The sequence below is a fragment of the Eleutherodactylus coqui genome, chromosome 1, assembly GCF_035609145.1.
Source record: "Eleutherodactylus coqui strain aEleCoq1 chromosome 1, aEleCoq1.hap1, whole genome shotgun sequence".
NCBI lineage: Eukaryota > Metazoa > Chordata > Amphibia > Anura > Eleutherodactylidae > Eleutherodactylus > Eleutherodactylus coqui.
The window spans coordinates 269,047,242-269,065,847 of record NC_089837.1 but is presented as its reverse complement, the minus strand read 5'-3'; the positions used below and the strand labels follow the sequence as shown (position 1 = coordinate 269,065,847).

General features: G+C 42.0%; 1 protein-coding gene across 1 annotated transcript in view; it reads left to right on the top strand.

Annotated features, from left to right (window-relative positions):
• The window catches only part of LOC136581831 (mitogen-activated protein kinase 14-like), a 96,720-nt gene that overhangs the window by 11,390 nt on the left and 66,724 nt on the right, over positions 1-18,606 (top strand). Inside the window, exon 3 of the mRNA XM_066582500.1 lies at positions 5,987-6,066. Within this exon, the coding sequence (XP_066438597.1) occupies positions 5,987-6,066 (80 nt within the window). The remainder of the gene's footprint in view (positions 1-5,986; positions 6,067-18,606) is intronic.

Genomic DNA, 18,606 nt, shown 5'->3' with positions numbered 1-18,606 from the left:
ATATGGCAGAAGCATATCCTGACAGCACTTAAATTCATTTGGAAGACCATCCAACCCAGACAACCTTTTTATTAGGGAGAGTTGCTACTGCATTTTTTTTAACCAGTTCAGTGTCAAAGGAGCCTCCAACATTGCTCTCTGATCTTAAGACAAATTTGGCAATTGCATTGGAGCCAAACATTCATAAAAATCTTCAAAATCCACACTTAACTTAAAAACCTACAGTTTTTCAAAATAGAAAAAAATGTGTCTACAATTTCATCTTCCTTTTGTAACCAAATAATTATTAGGCCTTCTCAATAATGCCACCTTGTCACGTTCGCTTTGAACGCAAAACACACCACGTACAGGACGAATGTTTGCCTGCATTCGCACAGGTAGCAGACCGCTGCACTGAGTGAAGTACAGAAGGAAGGAATAACCTCTCCCTGACGTCTAGGAAGGAACATCCCTGACTAAAACCGAGATGCTTATTTTTTCCAACATCTATAAACTCTTGCTCTGCATTAAAGCTTGCCACTGAAGAGTCCTAATGACATCCCAAGAGTTAGGCTTTTACGTAGGCTAATTTTCTGTGCAGAATCGCTACGTATCAATGCCTTCATAGCCTCCAACATCAGACACTGAGGATGAGTCAATATTTGAAAAAATTCCAATAGCGCCTCCTCTGTTCTATCATTATAATTAAGCAGGTTCACTCAAAAATAATATAACCTCCAAACTGTATACAAAGAATAGAAATTCCATCACCACCATAATACATTCGCTGGAATATCAAGTCTTTCGCGCAATAATACACACAAAAAAAAAGTAGAGTTGGTTCACTTTGTGTATAATTTTGCATATCCACGCCCTTAGTTGTGCTGAAATGTTCTGCATAATAGTTTTTGCAGAGGCAGATGAAGTACATAAAACAGGACCATGCTTACTAGAGATGAGCGAACCTACTCTGCCACGCCCCTTTTTTGCCCGAGCGTCGCGATTTTCGAGTACTTCCGTACTCTGGTGAAAAGATTCGGGGGGTTGCAGCAGAGAGTGGGGGGGAGAAGGAGAGAGAGAGGGCTCCCCCCTGTTCCTCGCTGCTACCCCCCCGCTCCGCCACTCCTCCCCCCGCCCCCTGGCGCCCCCCGACTCTTTTCACCCGAGTACGGAAGTACTCGAAAATCGCGGTGCTCGATCAAGTAATTACTTGAAACGAGTATATTCGCTCATCTCTAATGCTTACCCTTCTCAGGGCTTTTAAAATGTTATGCTATCACAGGAGGAAAATACAGCTGTAGATGTTTCATGAGCATTTCTTACCGGGGTTGCAGGAGGAGTTAAACAAGCATATTCAACCAACCTATTCGCCGCATTATGACATCTCTCAGTAAAGCAATCCGAATGGTCAAAGCCTTCCATGCATTCCACATGATCACCCCACTCAATATCCGACTTTGCCTCCAGTGTTACATGGGCAGCCTCACGGTGCAAAATACTGGCAGTAGTGTTGGCAGTAGTGCGGCATCATGAAGTACACGGGCACAAACAGCTTCTTTCCTCCTCGTCATCCCAACTCTGTTAAACGACAGGCATTACAACAGACCAGGCCCTGGTATCACCGCTACTACACAACAGGAACCGTGGTGCAGTAAAACAAAAGGCTCAGAGACTAGCAAGGCAGTCAGCAAAGTGGTGTCAAAAGCATCACCTCAAGAAGAAAACCAAGCTAGCAAGTGACCATAACAGGTGGGAGCTTTCCTGGTGTGCTCCGCTACTCACATCACACCCCAGACTACACCCTGTCTGATTAATTTGAATTTGCTGACATTTATTCTGGGTATGACTATGTACATATCTACCATGTTTTATGAAATTCCACCAATTTCTTCTGGTGTAACTCAATTTCCACCAGTGTATATTATTTGGAATCCTTTTTGCTATTTTTGTGTTCTTTAGTAATCCCATGACATTTTCTTGTTTTGTCTCATTCACTGCGGGCTTGAATGAATTATGAGTACATGATTGTGGGATGCTCAACGGTCACTATAACGGGGCTTCCAAGGCCCCCTTTCTACTCGCTTAATAATTGTGGTAAGACTTTGACTGGTTAAAATTGAAATATAAAATATAGTTAATTTCATAGCTGAACAGAATGCTATTTAAAGATAAAATGGGTTTAAGAAAGTGTGTGTGTGTGTATGTATGTGTATATATATATGTGTATATATATATATATATATATATATATATGTGTATATATATATATATATATATATATATATATATATATGTGTATATATATAAATTTATTTTTACATAAAATAACTAACTCTGGTTCTCAAAGACACTGTTGCGTTGCGTCACGTTGTGTTTTTAACATTAGAAAGTCCCATTGACAATTGGAGAGGAAAAAAAGCGAATTCGCAGCGGAAAAAAACCCGCTAGTGGGTAGTCACACTTACTCATAGATGGCATAATTTGTATACAATCTAACTGAATTCCAGGGGTCAAATGTGTGTGAGTGTTACGTGGCTATTTCTGCTTTGTCTGGGCTGACTGCTGGTCGTACAGCTGTGCCATTCTTCTGTGAAAATAGGGGCAGTACACTGATGTAGGAAATGCGTATAAGCAGGATTTTAAATACATGTATGTTAAAAAAAAAAAAAAAATCATATGACTTCTTCTGTAAAGTATTATATTTTAAAAATATAAACTGGTGTTCCCTTTTTAAAAGGGAACCAGTCACCTGCCTAAAGCAGGTGATGTATTTTTTTTCATACGCACCCGATGCCTAATTCTTGTGGTGCCCGCTGCTAAAGTATGCACGCTGTACGAAAATCTGATTCTTCTTAGAATCTCGTGAGTGTGCTCTCCCATAGACTTGTGTGTCAGATTTTTAGCATAGGGCACCAAAGGAACCAGGGAGCTGGTGAGTATAAAATTACATCACCGGTCTCCTTACCTAACAGCATCATAACTTAGTTTATGGGGCTTTAGAGAGGTGACAGCTTTGTTTCAACCAGTAATTAAAATTTTGGCTGAAAGAAAGTAAACAATTTAAATCTCGATTTAGTAGATTACTGGTAAGAAACCCTTGCATGGTCCCATTTAACAATTTGTTTGTTAGCTGCTCTTATCACTCTTACCAGCAGATGGTAGCAAAGCAATCTATAAGGGCTCAATCAAAGAGCCGTGTATTGGGCAGTGAATAGAAACCAGGAAATCTGCGTACTTTCACTTGAAACCAAGGGAGTTTCGGATGTCCTTTCTTAAGCACGAAAATAACACTGTTACAAGCGGAATATACAGTTAATACCTGCCTACAGCCATGTTAATGAGCCTTAAGGCATTTAGCAGCTTCCTTAAAGCAAACCGGTCACATTAAACGTGCAGTTCAATCTGTAGGCAGCAGGTTATAGCCCAGGATGATTCATTTACACCTCTGCTCATTCAGAAATTAGTAGTCCTATGAGCAGTCTTTACCGTGATTGGCAGCCTTTCCTGTAGAAGTATGCATATAGAGATTGCTTTCAATCATTGACTAGGACTGCCCACATGGCTACTATGCCCTGAGTGACCCGAGGTGTAAGTTAGAAACGTTCCAGTACAAATTGTCATGGACTAACAAAATTATATAACCTGCCTACATTGGACTGCATTTTAAATGTGACAGGTTTCCTGAGCATTTCCATATATAAAGATTGTCATATACAGTGGAAACTCTTTGAGATGACACCTGAAATTGCATTGAAATGTGGTCTTCTCAAAGAATTTGGCCCGTTTGCACAATATATGCTGGAACAGAAAATCTGCAAAAGCACATTTAGTGTGAATAAGAGGTGTTCTTTTAGAGCGGTTTCACTGTATATTAGAGCAACCGCCGCTATCTCGGTATTATGTATTGTTTTACTTACAGTTTCTACAGTTTTTCTTTTCAGTTGTGACTAGATTTCATGTGGTGATAAGTGCAGCCATGTTCGTTTTTTTTTTTAGTGAAACGGACAGTAAAATTTTACTTTAATAGCTTTTGCTGTTGCTCTCTCTCCCAATTTACTAATAGATTTTCCACCAAAAACTTAGCAGACCTATATTTAAAGTTCAGAAGGGGCTTGTCCGGGATTAGACTGTCTTTTTTTTTTTTACATCTTTTTTTAATTTATTTATTTTTTTTACAAACCACTCTGTCAGTGTCAGTGTCAATCGGCTGTGTTTGGAACTGAAATGCAGTACAAATCACTATTTCAGTCCTGTACAAACCACTTACCGTATATACTCTAGTATTAGCCGACCCGCGTATAAGCCGAGTCAATAAGTTTTACCACAAAAAACTGGTAAAACTTATTGACTTGAGTATAAACCTAGCTATACTCGAGTATATACTAGGTTAAAAAAAACACGTAATACTCGCCTCTCAGTCGGCGTCTGTGATTGCATTGAGCGCCGGCCAATTACAGCCATCACTCGATAAACCAATCACAGCTATTCAGTGATGTCATTCAATGAATGGCTGTGAATGATCGAGCGCCGGCTGTGATTGGCCGGTGCCTGATCCAATCACGGCGCTTAGTTACACAGCGCTGACGGCGGGGGAATTGAAAACTGGGCCAGGGAGATGACAGCAGGAAGAAGTCTGAAGCAGCTTGCCGCACCGCCAGGGACACAGACTCCTGCTGAGAGGTGAGTATTGCGTTTTTTTTTAAAAATAATTTATTTTATTTTTTTACCCTACTCAAGTATAAGCCGGGGGGGGGGGGGGGGGGGGGGGGCTTTTTCAGCACATTTTTTTTTTGTGCTGAAGAACTCTGCCTCTACTCGATTATATATGGTAATTGAATTTCTGTTGTCCAATCGTCTAATTTGTCATCACCTTACCTTATTAGATAGCTGACTGATGTCTTTCTGTCCTTTTGTTGCTCTCATTATTCAAATGCAATGCCAGACTTCTGTTCTGAATTTCTTTACAAAAAAGTCTTCAGTTTGCTAAACAGAAGATCTAGATGATGAGTTAAAAATAGAATATTTTAGTTATTTAACTGAAGTATTTCTGAATTATTTGCAACCAACTACAGAACAGATATATACCACAGACATTTCTGGAACAAATCTGCCACTTGTAAGGAAATAGGTTCTCTAGTTCAAACTGTTTTGTATGTATACAGCTTATATTTTTTCAATATGATGACCTAGGAGGGTGTGTTTGTGGCTTTTTCAAAGGCTCCCATACACATTAGAATGTAATTATTTGAACCCAGGGCCAGATGGCTGGTGAATGTGTGTGGAACCCTCTTAACCTTATCCCAGGAGATGTCAGGGAGAGAAATATCAGGAGCTTTGAATTTCCTTTTGTTTTCCCTGGCGATGAGCTGTTTGGCTGTACAACGAGTGTTCATGGGTTTGCGGAAGTTGGGAGAAATTGTTAACTGTTCAGCCGACAGCTACTGAAGGTGTATAATGGTCATAATTTTTAGAATTCTTCAGGCAGCAATCTGCCCCAAGCTGGTGACAGTATTAGTGATTATCATTAAAGTGACTAACACTTGTGTATATTTACTCTTCTGGAGAGATGGAAACCTCTTAAACACTGCTTTATATTATGCAAATAATATAAAGAAAATAGTCCTGTATTAATCGTTAACTGCTTTAATCCTCATCAACTTGGAGAAGGTCAGTATAGACTGTTGTTGTTTTTGTGAGCTATTGAACTAGAATACCTTCTTTATGAGCTGCTGCTTCTCAATATTAAAGTCTGTCGCTTTTAAGTAAGATGACTTTTGTTTGCGTTAAGCCTGTGTATGATTTGATTAAATTATGTTCCTTCACTTTTGTTTTTTCTTTGTCATTTCAATTCTGGCCTTTTATATCATGTCTGTTAGATTTCATACCTTTTTTATTTTCTTTTTTTTTTGTTTTCATCATGGTGCACAGCACATCTGCTCGATTTGGTGGTCTGATCTGTGGCAGCTGCCTCACATGTCATACATTTTCCTTCATAATCCACATGTAGATATTGATCAGCTGAAGCTCATTTTGAGGTTGGTTGGAACCCCTGAATCAGAGCTCCTGCAAAAAATCTCTTCGGAGGCTGTGAGTGTGTTTATTGTATCACAAAATTAAGCATATGCTACAACACTCAAGCATTGATGTGAATTTGCCAATTAAACGTTTCTAATCCGTTGTATGGATGTTCTAAAATGAATGAGATTTCAAATGTATGACACCCATAGGCTTTTTTTTTTTGTTTCAGAATTTTCACATCATTTATAAAAGACATTGTATGGTTTCTATAGCTAATTAAAAAACTTTAATTCTTAAGTTGTAGGCAGCAGTGATTCCAAAATAAATGCATTGGGTATATTGAAGGGAATATGTCACCAGAAAACCTACTGCTTGAACCAAGTGGGTTTTTTTTTCTATTTAAACAAACAATTTTTAATTTATTTTTTTTTTTTACTTTTACATTTTGTTATCTATATTAAAAAATAAATACTGAACTCTTGCGTTTTTGCAACGAAAAGCAAAACACATATTATACAGAGTGATTCAAAAGTCAGAGCCACCCAGAATATCTTCTAAAACAAGAGCTACAAGTAGAAAACTTTGCAGAACACTTAGATGGCCACCTCGGTGGCAACCATTATGATTAGAGCCCAAGAAACTTCAATGATAGGGTGGTCATAGAATACAAAATTTAAAGGGGTTTTCTGGGTTAATTGGTAGCAGTGGAGGATGCAGTATATGGAAAAAAACACTATACTCACCACTTGCTGCGATGCACATCTGCTGCCACTCGCCGTAGTCCATTCTTGTGTTTACAAGCACTGCAGCGGTCATGTGGGTTTTTTACCCATGTGACCGCCGCAGCCAATAGAAGGCTCAACAGGGTCATCACTAATGACATCCCGTAAATGTGTCGGGGGCTTATAGATTAGAAGTCCACGTGACACGTTAACGGGACGACACCTGTCATGCCACGGTGCCAGGCCACCGAAATGGCGGGCAGTTGCCATGGTGAGTATTTATTTTATAGTTTTTTTTTTCTTGCATGGGCGGGGCAGCTGTTTCAATAAATGGCAAACCCTTTAAGTGAAAAATTTAATCAAATTGATAGCTGCAGCCTTTTCAAGTCATGGATGATATTGAATTATGTAGTATGGCAAACACTAATCGCATGTGTTTCCTGGTACCAGAACATACTGTTAACAATCCAAGGCAGAACTGAGATCACACTCATGGTCGGTAATAGAAGTTCATGTGATATGGCCAAGGCTTTCAATCAAGAGCACCCAGGAAAACAGCGAGTGAGTGAAATGAAACTCATAGTTTCTAGCAGAAACTTAGGACTGGTCACCCAAGCAATGTTTCTATTCCCCAGGTGGTGGTCGTGCAGTCATTGGCTAACAGAACCTTTTTAGGGCTAATGCCCACGACCGGATTTCTATTGAACCTAATAGCTGAATGTTCACGCTGCTGAATTCCTCATCGTGCAATTACCCACAGCGTGTCCTTTTTGCCGCAGGAGTTGACTACAATCGAAGCCGCCTGTCACGTTGTACTTCTGCTGTAGTACAGTGGAACTGTAGCGCGAATGCGCGTCCCGCCGCATCATTACGCAGCCAGCGTGTCATGCACTGTACTGCGCCGGCGAGTCATATGGGAGCTAGGCAGCAGATCCAGAGAAGAGTATGGAGTGTTTAGGGGGGGGGGCGCCGTGACTGACTGACTCCGCTGTGGTGTTGCGCTTGCAGAGCCCGTCACGGCTGTGGGCACGAGCCTTTACACATGTGAAATATTTCTGCAAGAGGCATGAAATTCTGCACTTAAAATTTGGCTGTATATATTGCGTTTAAAGGGGTTGTCTCGCGGCAGCAAGTGGGGTTATACACTTCTGTATGGCCATATTAATGAACTTTGTAATATACATCGTGCATTAAATATGAGCCATACAGAAGTTATTCACTTACCTGCTCCGTTGCTGGCGTCCCCGTCGCCATGGTGCCATCTAACTTCGGTGTCTTCTTGCTTTTTTAGACGCGCTTGCGCAGATGGATCTTCTCCCTTCGGCTGGTCTCGGAAGCATCTGCGTTTTGGCTCCGCCCCCTTGTACGCGTCATCGCGTAGCTCCGCCCCATGACGTGTGCCGGTTCCAGCCTCCTGATTGGCTGGAATCGGCACGTGACGGGGGTGGAGCTACGCTATGACGTGTACAAGGGGGCGGAGCCAAAACGCAGATGCTTCCGAGACCAGCCGAAGGGAGAAGATCCATCTGCGCAAGCGCGTCTAAAAAAGCAAGAAGACACCGAAGTTAGACGGCACCATGGCGACGGGGACGCCAGCAACGGAGCAGGTAAGTGAATAACTTCTGTATGGCTCATATTTAATGCACGATGTATATTACAAAGTGCATTAATATGGCCATACAGAAGTGTATAACCCCACTTGATTTCGCGAGACAGCCCCTTTAATGGAGAAGAAATTTGCAGCAGCAGATTTAGCTGTGTCTTGGGTGCACATGTGAAAGGTCTCATCTTCCTGGGTGTTCTTGCTTGGAAGCCTCAGCCACCTCACATGAACTTTTGTTACCGACCACCATGGTAATCTCAATTCTGTCCTGGATTAAGTGTGTGTGCTTAAAGGTACCATAGATAGGTAATATGCTCATTGTCAAAAAAAAAAGTACCTAGGAGTTGTTTTTGCTGAAAAACTCTGCATGCAGTTACATCTCGGGTAGATATGAAAATTTTTAGAGTTGTGTGATTTTATATGAACAGTCTTGTCTCTGAGGCCCAAAATGTGGGACCATCCTTGGCTTTTAAAAAGGCTCTCTGAGGCTACTAGAGTGGACCCCTTTTTCCGCTTTTGTAGAGCTAGTTAACAACTAGACATGCCTCCAGCTGAAAAATGTCTGTTGGAAGCCCTGTGATTAGAGGCAACGCATGTCGCAGCAAGATGTCCTTAACATATTGCTGAATTGTCATTTTCCCTCGACCCACCACTACTAGGGGTGACCAAGTGTCGTATGCGATAGCCCCTCAGACCATCACACCAGCAGTAAGGGCAGTATACTACTCCTTCACAGCACATGCACTCGCCCCTAGGCGAACATGGCCATAGTCCACGGCCCAAAGTAAACCTGGATTTGTTGCTGAAGAAAAGTTCCACTCCGTAGCAGTCCAGTTTCATCGTGGGCAACAATGAAACTGGACTGCAAAGGCAGTACACATGAGACTGCTACCTGAACCAAGCAGGGATTGCACTTGCAACCTTCAGGACTGTATTTCTGCTGCCTTAACACTCTGTGCCACGTGAAGCTCTAAATTCAAATGTCCTTCAGCCGAGCACTTAGAAATGTTTTCAACAGTTACAGGGGCCTGGATGGTGTAAAATAAAACCATTGGAGCTGCTCATGTTTGGCGGTTGATCAGACTGTTCTCTGTACCGGTGGTCTGTCAAGGGCATCCTGAGCCCGGTCGCCTTGTGTGCATGCCCTCACGTATACACGAGTCCCATAGCCGCCTAACCATCTGGTCAGAAAGGCCCAGATGGTGGGCATTTCATTGATTCAACCATCCAGCTTCTTGCATTCTAATAATGCGCCCCCTTCTTAAACTCTGATACAAATGAAGATATTTCACCGAGTTAATAGACATGTCTAGTTGTCAACAAGTTTTACACAAGTGGAAAAAAGATCCACTATGCACAAGTAGCCTCTGAGAGCCTTTTTATAGGCTCTCAGAACCACTTTTAGAGCTTTAGTCGGCAAGACTGTTCATCTAATGACTCCACAACTCTATTGAAGTGGCCACTAATGGGTTTAGTTATATACTTTTTCAGGTAAAGTCGCAGAGGAGGGGTTTTTTTTTTCTCTGCTTTGAAATTGGCTAATTAGGCCAATTATGAGACGCCTGAAAAGGCTCAATAAAGCTACTATTACACTAGTGCTATGGGCTACCACCAGCTCTTGCATTTTACTAACAATTGTCAGACTTAACCTGCAGGTGCAGTTATCTGGCAATTGGCGCTATTACATGAGCATTAACTGCTCTCATGTAATAGTAGCCGAAGAAAAGTGAACTTCTCAGAAATGGCTCCAGCTTAGGAAGAGAAACAAGTAAAGCAAAGGCATGTGGGAGCAGTGTGGCAGGGATGATAGCCAGGTTGCCACTGTAGTTGTTGAGTTCTTCTTGGAAGTCTTCAAACAGGCTTGACAGATATCTGCCTAGGATGATTTAGTGAATCCTGCATTGAGCAGGAGGTTGGACCTGCTGAAGGTCCATTACAATTCTATGATCAAGGCAAAACAAAGTAACAGACTTTGTAAATATATTTTTGGGGTTGTAGGCAGTAGGCCTTACCTCCTGGTTTGCAGAGAACTAAAGAGCTAAATGTATTAATGACTAGACTGACCTAGGAGTTTTATGCATCAAAATGTGTGAAATGTTTGCTGTGAACCATATATAAAGTTGTCGGGAGCCAGACTTTAAAATCCATGGTTTGGAAGTTAACCCCTTCCAATCCACTGTCTGACGTCTTCCTGCATTCTGATTGAAGCTTGTACAGCTCCAATGTGAGAAGACGTCCAACAGGGTATTCCTACTATCTATTGCCAGCCACTCTGCTGTCTGAGCCTACACAAACTGGCTTTAGCCAGCAGGAGGCACTGTTGTATAACCGCAAAAAGAGAGTGCCTTTTAGGAAACCTAGAATCCAAAACTGGATTGGAAAGGGTTAATTTCTATGTGCCAATGGTCTTACCAGAAAGATGGCAATTCCCTTGAGCTGATATCCTGCAGGTGTCACACATGGTGGAAGTAACCTATCGCACAAAATAGGGCGCAGGTTGCTGTGATGCAACTTTATTTAAAAGGACAGTAGCCCAATTGAAGAGTCTATCTCTGATGAAAGATATACACAAAGGCTGTTATGTGCTGAATTGCACAAGTCTGTTTCTGCAGAGAGCTAAATCAAGACTGTTTTTTTGTTTTTTTTTGCTGAGAAAAATAAATTCTTATGGAGGCTGTGACTTTGCGAGAGTAGCTGTAATCTGCCATAGATAAACTAACTGCTGTAGAAAATGGAAACTAATTTTGAGTTAGAAAACATCCAACTCCACCCTTTGCAGTATGAGATGTAAAAGCTGCTTTTGCCAAGTGCAAACACCAAGAATCTTTGGAAAGAACGGCCCTTTGTGTGGTCAGATGTCCTGAGTTCCTCCGCAAGTGTTTGCTAGCTCATAAAAAACCATGTTTATTGAGGCGGGATGACATGGTTGTAAGAGGTGAATAGTGTTGACAACAAGAGGCTGCCACTACTAAGCGGCACAAAGCTGTTTTGGATGTATGTGAACCTGACTGTTTGGTCTGTAAGCCAGAAATCTGGAAAAGAAATGGCGTAAATTATTAGTTGTAAGAGTTCCACTGGTGGTTTAGTTTAAACCTAATCACAATGAAGTGTTATGGTTCATTGAAATGTGCCCATTAATCTGTGAAACTGCTCTTGTGACTGATTGTGGAACAGTATAGCATAAACCTATAAAGTGTAAAAAAAAGTTAATGTCTAGTGCATACTGGGTGAAGACTTTCCATATTTCTGGCAGCTGTGGGAAAGCTGTGAAAAGCTCCTTGCAGAGTCACCTATTCAGCTGCCCAAGGAGGAAAGACAGATTAAAGTCCATCAATTGATGATGGGTGGCGTTTGACTGGCCAGCTGTTTGAATTTCGACCATGAGGTGGTAAGATCACTCTCTGTTGAAGTTGTGCATTATGGACTTGCAATAATATTTAGTCCATCAGACTTCTTATTACATACCAAAGTGCCTTATGAAAATGGCACGACAGTTATGTGATGAGGTTAATGAAATGTTTTATGAGAAAATCGTCTTGTTCCATGACTGTCACACAATTTGCACAGGTAAATGCAGTGTGTGAATGGGCTGCTACAGAAACTGCAGCCAAAGTACATGAGACCATTAGCTCAAGTGTGTCTCTAGAGGCAGGGATTGAAAATGGCAAGAGCATTGAGATTGATGGCCCTACTAAAGTTTAAAGCAATCGAGAGAGTTGAGTTGCCAGTTCAGCTTTCCGTGAAGGTAATGTGGTTGCCAGTGGCAAGAAAATGTTTGTTATACCTACAGGTAACGACTAACAAAGAAAGAAAAATAAGGTTGTTAATCTGAAGACGTATGGTGAAGTCATAGAAAGTGGTTTCCATTGTGGCACAAAATGTGAACAGTAGGTCATGGTTCTGGAGAAGGATCTGCCACAAAAATGAAGTTGGTGAGGTAGTATGGTGAAGAAAACCCCAGGAAGAACTTAATGTGTGCCCAAAAAGATTCTTTTGAATGCTTAAGCCAAAATTGCTTAAACCTTTCACTTGCAGTGAGAATTCTTCAGAGGGGGTTAGAAGAAGCAAACAGGTTGAAGGGACTTCAGAGGCTGAGAGGCCCTTGAAGTAAAGGCTGAATATGCTCAACAAATAATTGGGCACTGAGATGAAAGTCTTGGTTAGCCCCAAGAGAGTTTTCTAGTTCATAAATACTGTGTACACTTCTAAGCAACCCAATTTAAAAAAAGACCGACAAACTGGAGCAAGTTCAGAGAAGAGCTACCAGGTTGTTAGGCAGTCTGTAAATCATGTCCTATGTGAAACTATTAAAGGATCTGGGAATGTTTAGCTTGCAAAAAAAAACCTGAGAGACTTAACAGCGGTCTACAAATATCTGAAGGGCTGTCACAGTGCAACAGCATGAGCCCTATTTTCATTTGCCCAAGGAAAGACTAGCAGCAATGGGATTAAAATGAAATTGAGGAGATAGATTAGATATTAGAAAAATCTTTCTGACAGTGAGTGTAGCGTTTAGGCACTGGATTGGAGCCATAGGTCGGCTGCAGGTCTGGAGAGTAGGCAAGGAAATCTAGAGGTCGGTATCTAAAGGTCTTGGTTTGCAGTACAAATGGAGGAGGCAGGTAGCATTGTCAGAAAGGAAAGTTAGACATCGGTATCTGAAGATCTTAGTTTGAATTGCAGAGGAGCAGATAGGAGAGGAGCTTGATAAGGGCTGTGGAGCACAATCTTGTGCTGGAGGAGAGACCGGGCCAGGTTTAAGTAGTAACCCTAATTAGGAGCGGGGCGGAACCAAGGCAGGAAAACAGATCAGGAACCACAGGAACATTGCTAGGAGTTTAGTAGAAGAGCTGTCTAAGTCCTGGATGACTCGGTGGAGAGTGCTGCCGACTGGAGTGCAGGAGGTCCCAGATTTGAGCCCTGACAGTGAGGGTGATCAATAAGTGGAACAGGTTGCAACAGGAGTTCTCTTTCAATGGAAGTCTTCAATGCAGGACTCACTAAATTATCCTACGGTAGTTTGAACAGGGGGGTTGACCCAATGACCCTTAAAGGTCGCTTCCAACTCTACGATTCTGTGACATTTTGAGTCAATCTAAAGAGAAGGAAGATAAACTTGAGAAGTCTGGGGGCAGAGGTGACCCCAACGCAGGAGGAGCTTGCTCCTGTAGAGTGTACCAAAAGACATGCCCAGCAGGTAAGAGATGAACTTCCATGCAGAATTGCAAATAAAAGTGGTACAAATAAAGGAGGCTGAAAGGACAATACAAGTGGTGCAAGAAACAATGACCTGTCAGAAAAAGTGGTGCAGATGATTATGCTATACTGCAAGCCAAACAGTTGAGAAGTGTTGTCCAGATAAATACGGTGCAGAGTTAGAAAGATGCTAGGGACATGTCCAGTGATGATATAAGTTTATTCTACAGAGCCTTTGATTAAGTCCCTAAGAAAATTATTCTTGGGTTTGCCGCTCGGGACCTCCATAAATCATCTATTTGAGCGTCTGCTGTCATCGCCCCAACACAGGTTTTGGAGCAGAAGCAGATCTCTCTGACCCCTGTGTAGTGGCTAGCACTTGTAATTGAAGTTACAGCTCTATTAATCTTAATGGCAGCTGCACCTGCAGTTACCAGCACCAGCCACTTCAAAGAGGTCGGAACCATCTGCTTCCTCTCTGCACCCTGTGTTAGGGCATCTGCTGTCAGCATCAAGGCAACTGATCGGCTTGGACCCTGAAAGGCATACCCCAGCCAACTATTGATAACCTATAACTTAATAAAGTGGCACTGATGAAAACAATTTGATTGTAAATGGTCACACATTATTGTAAATAATGCTCACAATACCACACGGCCATTTACAATTAAATCGTGTTAATCTGTGTTGAATTAGGAGGAAATGCAGACTAGACCCTATAGCAAAAAAACAATTGTTCAGTTTATTGCTGAATTGTGCAAAAATGATCAATAATCATTCAGTGTAAACCCTGCCAGAGCATGAACAACGAATGATAATTGATTCACTTTTTGTCCGTTCAGTTTGCGCAGTCATAAAAAACAAGTGAGTCTGCCTGTGTAATCAGGTAGTCATTCATTTATGAGCAACTATTAGTTTATTGTGAATGGAGGCAGGCAGCCAGAAGTGATCTTGAGCACGCTCTGCCTCCATTAACTGAACAATTATTGCTCCTGTATAAAACACAGGAGTGATAGATGTTGGGACGACTGTCTGGCGCTTAGGTACTCGACAATTGTCCCGTGTAAAGGGACCCTAACGTGGGTTGCGGAAGGAAGATGTTGACACCTCTTAACTGTTCACTGATATAATATGTCTCTTATCAGAGAATTCTCAGTGAGTGAAGAATTAAAGCCCTATTTGGAGAGGACGATTGTTGGGTAAACAATGCCCTTCATTTGTTCCTGCATGTACTAGCTCATGTGCTTTTGCACAGCGGGGCGGCTGGAGGAGATTTCTCTCCTCCCTCTTCCCTGCCCCTCTCTATTAACTTAAAGGGGTTGTCCCGCGCCAAAACGGCTTTTTTTTTTTTTCAATAGGCCCCGCGTTCGGCGCGAGACAAACACAAGGGATGGGTTAAAAAAAAAAAAAAAGTTTAGTACTTACCCGAATCCCCGCTCTGCGGCGACTTCTTACTTACCTTACCAAGATGGCCGCCGGGATCTTCACCCACGATGCACCGCGGGTCTTCTCCCGTGGTGCACCGTGGGCTCTGTGCGGTCCATTGCCGATTCCAGCCTCCTGATTGGCTGGAATCAGCACACGTGACGGGGCGGAGCTACGTGATGACGCGTAGAAGGGGGCGGAGCCAGAACGCCGCTCGTGCCGAGACCCAAGAGAAGGGAGAAGACCCTTCTGCGCAAGCGCGTCTAATCGGGAGATTAGACGCTGAAATTAGACGGCACCATGGAGACGGGGACGTCGGCAACGGAGCAGGTAAGTGAATAACTTCTGTATGGCTCATATTTAATGCACGATGTATATTACAAAGTGCATTAATATGGCCATACAGAAGTGTTTACCCCCACTTGCTTTCTCGGGACAACCCCTTTAACACAGCGGCCGATCAGTACTGAGCAATCATATAGTTTAGGATGTTATCCAGCTTTAAATTCTGAACGGCTGCTATGTTAGGTGAATGGAGAGGGGCTGGGGAGCGCGAGGAGAGAAATCTGCCGGCCTTCCCGCTGTGGAAGCAACGATACTCGCTCCTGTGCTTTAAAAGCACATGAGCTAGTGCATGCAGGGATGAGTGTCGGGCATTGTTTGCCCAACATTTGTCTAAATGGGGCTTAAGGTTGGGGAAACTTGACAAATTTAAACTTGACACTTTAAAGGCAAATAGTCAAGTATAAGAATGCTATTATTGATGATTAAAACTTTTTAATTATACAACTATTCTGAAGGTATTAAATTTACATTTCTTATACCTTTTTGGATGTCTGGTGAAAAGGCTACTTTCTGGGTTGTTCTGAGAAGACATACTGTACCTAGTTATCATTTTACCCTTTTGTTCAGTATCTCTAAAGTCTTTAAAGGGGTTTTCCAAGAAAATATTGATTTATCTATCTTCAGAATACGTCATCAATAGTTGGTTGACTGGAGCCTGCCTCTTGGGACCCCAGCTGATTAGGGGCTTGCTAACAGCACCAGTATACACTGGGTTGGAGCGGAAGCTGCTGCTCTGATCCCTGTGTAGGGGGCAGTGCTTGCACTTGCAGGCACAGCTCTCATTGATTTCAATGAGATTCTGTACTCCTTTCAACACAATTTCATTGGTAGGTTTATGTAATAACATCATACGCACTGAGAAATTGACTAGAAAATTAATCAATAACCCCAAGTAGATGTGAGCTACTCAGAATTGAGATCCTATAACCATCTGAGGAAAAAGGCTGGGAGATTCAAACCGAAATAAATTACCAAGAGAACACTCGCTCACTTATATATTCTGGGGGGGATAGTGTAGAATGAATGAATGAATAAACACCACAGTGGCCCTTTAAATATTATCACAACTCATTAAGTATGGTTTCATGATCACACTCTGCTGTGTGTTCCAGCATTGCATGCAAGTCATGAGCTTATATATAGAGAAGGAAAATGTGTGGTTATTGTCAAAAGAGACCGCATGCGTGCCAATCGCTTTATTTCACCCTTGGAGCACTTGTACCCTGATGCTTTAGCATGGCTAATTTACATCTAAAACTTAAGTTTGGGTGCATGGTGTTATGTTTTTATTTACTTTTTTATGCAAGTTAGCACTATTGCGAGAAATAGTATGGAAACATTGAGTTGCATTCCTGTTATCAATGCACTGTGTTCTGCTTTATAAAGCCCTTGACAAGGCTCATAAGATATTAATCAGCTGCAACAGATTATGCGACTGACTGGAACACCTCCCATTTGTCTCATTAACAGGATGCCTAGCCATGAGGTGAGAGGGCAAGGTTTGGGGTGACCACACCTTGCAGTGTGATACAGTGCTAGAGTTCCTTAATACATTATAACTCTCTTTTAATGACTTTTTAATCTTTCTGAATGCACTTTTTCTGCTATGCATGTGTGTTCAAAATTTACAGTGTGTTTTATTTTTAGTAATTAAACTAAAATTCTCTTGATACATATTAAATAAATGTAAAAATTTAAGACTTCAGTGTTTCCTTAGGTGTTCCTGTAGATTACTAATGTCAGTAATCCAGATATAATTTGGGTATTTCAAGAGGTTGTCTTTGTATTTTTTAAAATTTTAAATTAAAATTTTCTACTCTCCTCTCTTCTATAAGTAACAAGTGCAGCGACTCCAGCAGTGATCCTGATGTGTGTCAACAGCAGAAGTCAGGTGACCATTGCAGCAGTCAGAGGCTACAGCATCACTGTTCCGAACTCCTGGCATGGCACCTAGGATGTAAGCTCTGATGCCAGGAGAATGGGCGATGATACTAGAGGCCACAGCAGTCGCCTAATTTCCGCTGTCAGCCCAGACTGGGATAGTCGCTGGCGCTGCTGCACTGTTTCTCAAGGAAAGAAGAGAGGTATGGTTTCTTTTGTTTTTTTTTATAGCAGGGCCAGCTGTTGGCACAACCGCTTTGAGGGTTTGTGCCAACATTTTAAAGTTGTATAGAAAGAGAGCATCCCTAGGGTATACCTGGCTAAATAAACATAATTTTCCCCCAAAACTGCCAAGAGCAAAAAGATAGCCTATTGGTTATATCCTCCAAAAGGAGAATAATATATACTTTATAGGGATGAGCGAGCGTACTCGGAAAAGCACTACTCGCTCGAGTAATTTGCTTTATCCGAGTATCGCTGTGCTCGTCCCTGAAGATTCGGTTGCCGGCACGGAGCGGGGAGCTGCAGGGGAGAGCGGGGAGGAACGGAGGTAAGATCTCTCTCTCCCTCTCTCCCGCCCGCTCTCCCCTGCTCCCCGCTGCGACTCACCTGTCAGCCGCAGCGGCACCCGAATCGTCAGACCCGAGCACAGCGATACTCGGATAAAGCAAATTACTCAAGCGAGTAGTGCTTTTCCGAGTACGCTCGCTCATCTCTAATACTTTATTGACATATATGCGCTCAAAACAGACACACACTTTAAAATTAAGGAATGGGTGGCTGAACTAAATCCTTACTAAGTCCTCCCATGTGCTACATGTTTTTTAGACTAGGTATAAAGATGGCTCTATTATGCAAAAAAATATTATAGATGGCTAGGTATTGAGGCAGTCTTTTTGCGGTTTGACAGAGACCTCTCTGACCTCTCCAGACTTTGTCCCATATGTGATTGATGTATAATCAGCATAGCAGTTCACTGGAAGATTAAAATTTGGCTGTATATATAGCACCTCTATTTACTGACACCTTGTGCAACACATTGTTGGCCCCATTATTCCCATATGTGTCATTTCCCCAAACACTGCATGCTGTATGAATACAATAGTGGCTAAAGACAATTACCCTCACAGCCTGCCTAGCAATATACATTTAGTTCTTTTATGGATTTAGTTCAGCCAACTATTCTTAATTTAAAAGTGTCTAACTTTGATATTATTCTCCTGTAGGAGGGTATAACCATTATGCTATAGTTTTGCCTTTTGGCAATTTTTGGAGGAAATAACATTTTAGTTATCTATATCCACTTCTATGTTGCGTTCATAGAAGTCCAGAATATTTTATTTTTCAACTTCTCTCCCAAGTAACTTAAAATTGTACGATATAAACTGAAAACTTATTCGCACGAGTGTATATCGGCCGGCGTTTTCACGTCCGGCC